At 36.6% G+C, this 3,440-nt stretch overlaps 1 protein-coding gene across 1 annotated transcript; it reads left to right on the forward strand.

The window, feature by feature from the left end:
• The first annotated feature begins 354 nt into the window (after positions 1-354).
• On the forward strand, positions 355-2,822 carry LOC129572807 (glucose dehydrogenase [FAD, quinone]-like). Its single transcript, XM_055452909.1, has 5 exons — positions 355-599; positions 662-801; positions 861-1,013; positions 1,139-2,439; positions 2,522-2,822. Exons 1-5 carry the CDS (start codon positions 434-436, stop codon positions 2,607-2,609), a joined length of 1,848 nt encoding a protein of 615 aa, XP_055308884.1. The 5' UTR covers positions 355-433; the 3' UTR covers positions 2,610-2,822.
• Positions 2,823-3,440: the final 618 nt, after the last annotated feature.

Here is a 3,440-nt window from a genome sequence, read left to right on the forward strand (position 1 = left end):
ATTATCTCAATTATTTTTTGAGTTATCGTGTTAACAAACAGCAACGACGACAACGACGACGACGGCACACGAACGGAAAAGTGTCTCAAAAAGTGGTTTTCTACGCGTTTCATGAGTTTTTATGATGATCTAAGCTAATTTTGCGAAAAAAGTTTTCGGGACCAATTCCAATACTTTCCCTTGACACGTTGTGTACGGAAAAGTAATAGCACGTTTTGCTCATGTAGGTATAGATTGTATCACGAAGTCATGCACAAAAAGCATGTCCATCGTTATATTTTTCGTTGATTTGACGACATTCAAGACGTGGGCCGTATAAAATCGTATAAAACGTGAAGAACTCAGATAAAAGTTAGAGTATAAATCTAACTTGTTGCAATCTGACGACATTAAACCTTAATCATTCTATGCAGTTGGAACAAGGCAACCATAAATGTCTTCAAATCAAAATAGTATTCCACTACAATGTGCAGCGCAAAGCCTTGGGCCTGAAAACCAGTTATTTATAAACGTCATCCAAGCTCTTCTCGTTGCACAGTGTTCCATATCACCACCTAATTTTTGGCCGGAAGACTACGGAATAACTGCTTTGAAACAAGGTAACTCGCTGTGGATGTAAAAGTCGAGCGCAGATATTGATTTGAGATTATTGGTCAAAAAGGTTTGGAAGACGTCGTCGTGGACTTCATTGTGGTTGGATCTGGCTCAGCTGGGTCTGTCGTAGCCAGTCGATTAAGTGAGAATCCCAATTGGAGAGTGTTACTACTGGAAGCGGGTGGTGATCCGCCAATAGAATCGGAGGTTTTTGATTATCTACTGTAATAAAACCTACAATATGTATTCTTTAGTTTTCATTTTAGATACCTGGCTTACTTAACGATCTATACGGTTCAAAAGTAGACTGGAATTTTTCTGTGGATGCAAAACAAACGTGCAAAGCCCAATTAGATGAAAAATGTAGCGGTAAACGGGGAAAAGTACTGGGCGGATCTTCTTCCATCAATGGAATGATTGTAAGAGTTTTTAGGACGTCTTTGGGTTTTTTAGGTCGATTTTTGAATAAATTTCGGATCACATACATATTTAAAAATATGTATAGGTAAAAATACCTATTATTTCATATTACATACTTTTACAGTACGTGCGTGGAAACAGATTGGACTACGATCGGTGGTCTAAACTTGGAAATGACGGTTGGGATTATGACAGTGTTCTGCCATACTTCAGAAAGTCAGAAGGAAATCAATATGCTAAGTTTGTAAAATATAAAAACGGTAGATACCATAATGCGTCAGGCCCAATGAAAATTCATTTCCTTGGCAATGATTATGATGGAGCGGGGTCGCTTCGACAAATATTTCTAAATGCCGCCACACAGGCTGGTCATCCAATCATAGATGATATAAATTCAGATCACCCGTTGGGTTATTTGAATATGCAAAGCACTTCCTTCAAAGGTAGCCGTCAAAGTACTTCAAAAGCATTTCTGGTTGCTGCAAAGGATCGGCCCAATTTACACGTCATCAAAAATGCATTTGTTGAAAAAATCCTAATCAACGAAAACAATGAAGCTTACGGCGTTGAATTTGTATACAATGAAACGCATAGATTACAGGCCATAGCTCGAAAAGAGGTCATATTGTCAGCCGGTGTTTACATGAGTCCTGTTTTATTGATGCTCTCCGGTATTGGTCCGAAAAAGCATTTGGAAAAATTTAAAATTCCAGTAAAGAGCGACCTACCAGTTGGTAGAAATCTTATAGATCATATTGCAACATATATATGGTTTAAATTCAAGCCAACAGAACAATCACCAACTGAAAAGCTTGATGGCATATACAATCTGGCAATTCATAATACTGGTCCATTGGCATCGAGAAGTGTATCAACAGTGAATGGATTTGTGAATACTTTGAATGGCACACGTTTTCCAGATTTTCAAATATTAATATTTTATTACAAAAGAAATACGTCCACTTTTGGCCAGTACAAGAGAAGCATAAGTCAAGCGTTGAGGAAAGAAAATAAAAATCATGACATTGTTGCGATTGTTGTCTCTGAGTTACACCCAAAATCGAGAGGCTTTGTGAAATTGGCGAGTGCTTCACCTCGAGATGAGCCAATCATCAATGGTAATTACTTTAGTGATGAATACGATTTCGAATCGACTATTCGAGCAATAAAACAACAGGTTTCGTTCACTGAAACACCATCCTATCGAGACAACGGCGCTGAATTCATGCATATCCCAATAGAAGAATGTGATCGTTTCGAATTCCGATCCGACAATTACTTTCGATGTTACATTAAGTATTTTGGAGGCGGTAACAATCATCCAACCGGAACAAGTCGAATGGGGAATTCCGATTGTGAGGCAGTTGTGGATTCACGCTTGAGAGTTAGGAATATAAAAAAATTAAGGCAAATCGATGCTGGCGTGTACGTCTATATAGGCATTTAGTCTAGATATATGACATTTTATACGTGTATGATATTGAAATTCGTCTTTATCCAATTGCAGAGCACCAAGCACTGTGTCGGGAAATATAAATGCAATGACAATTATGGTAGCAGAAAGAGGTTCAGATTTCATAAAAGAGGATTATTGACTAGAACTGTCCTAAAAATTGGATGTCCTTGGTAAACAAAAAAAGAGACATTTTTGTATTTAACTGTATTAACTATGTATCGATGTACAGTGTACACTGTACACCAAAAGAATAATTTTGTTGGAGCTTCGAATCAGCCTTATATTAAATAATGTTCAGCCCAAAATCTCAAATTCTCCGAACAAATAATTTTGGGAGTAATCAAGTCATGCCAACACAAGTGTTTCAATTCTTCTTCAAAACGTTGCCATAAATGTTCCAATAAAATGATAAAACAAACAATATTTACATGCATTGATCTGCGCGATTTAAATGCTACACAAATTGGATTGTGCCTGAGGGGCAACACTGCATCCGATAGTAAGTTATAAATCGAATAATCGTTTATTAAGCCATGATCTTTTATACGTGCAAATACGGATGTAAAATTAAGGCCAAGTACAAGTACGTTCATACAAATTTCAAGACGAATCATGAACTGAAGCGATGTAAGTGTAATGACATTGAGTTTTATTGGCACAGAAGGTATTCGAAGAATGTAATATACACAAAAAGCGAACGCATTCATTTGCTACACAGATATTGTAGTCAGCTAAAGCACTACATTTCAGTAGCGAATGTATGTGGTCCATACTTATTCTACATAGTTAACGATTCTCATTACACTTCTGCTTGAATTTTTGCGTTCGGATTTTGTACGTACGATACGAATAAATTTATGGTTTGAAAAAGTGTCCATATTCATACAAAAATCAAACGAATGCATTGTCATGATTGAATGCACAAGTACAAACATAAATGTAATTTGAAATTTATCATTTTTTATATTTT

The sequence above is a fragment of the Sitodiplosis mosellana genome, unplaced genomic scaffold, assembly GCF_009176505.1.
Source record: "Sitodiplosis mosellana isolate CC-2019 unplaced genomic scaffold, AAFC_SMos_1.0 Smas_scaffold_5546, whole genome shotgun sequence".
NCBI lineage: Eukaryota > Metazoa > Arthropoda > Insecta > Diptera > Cecidomyiidae > Sitodiplosis > Sitodiplosis mosellana.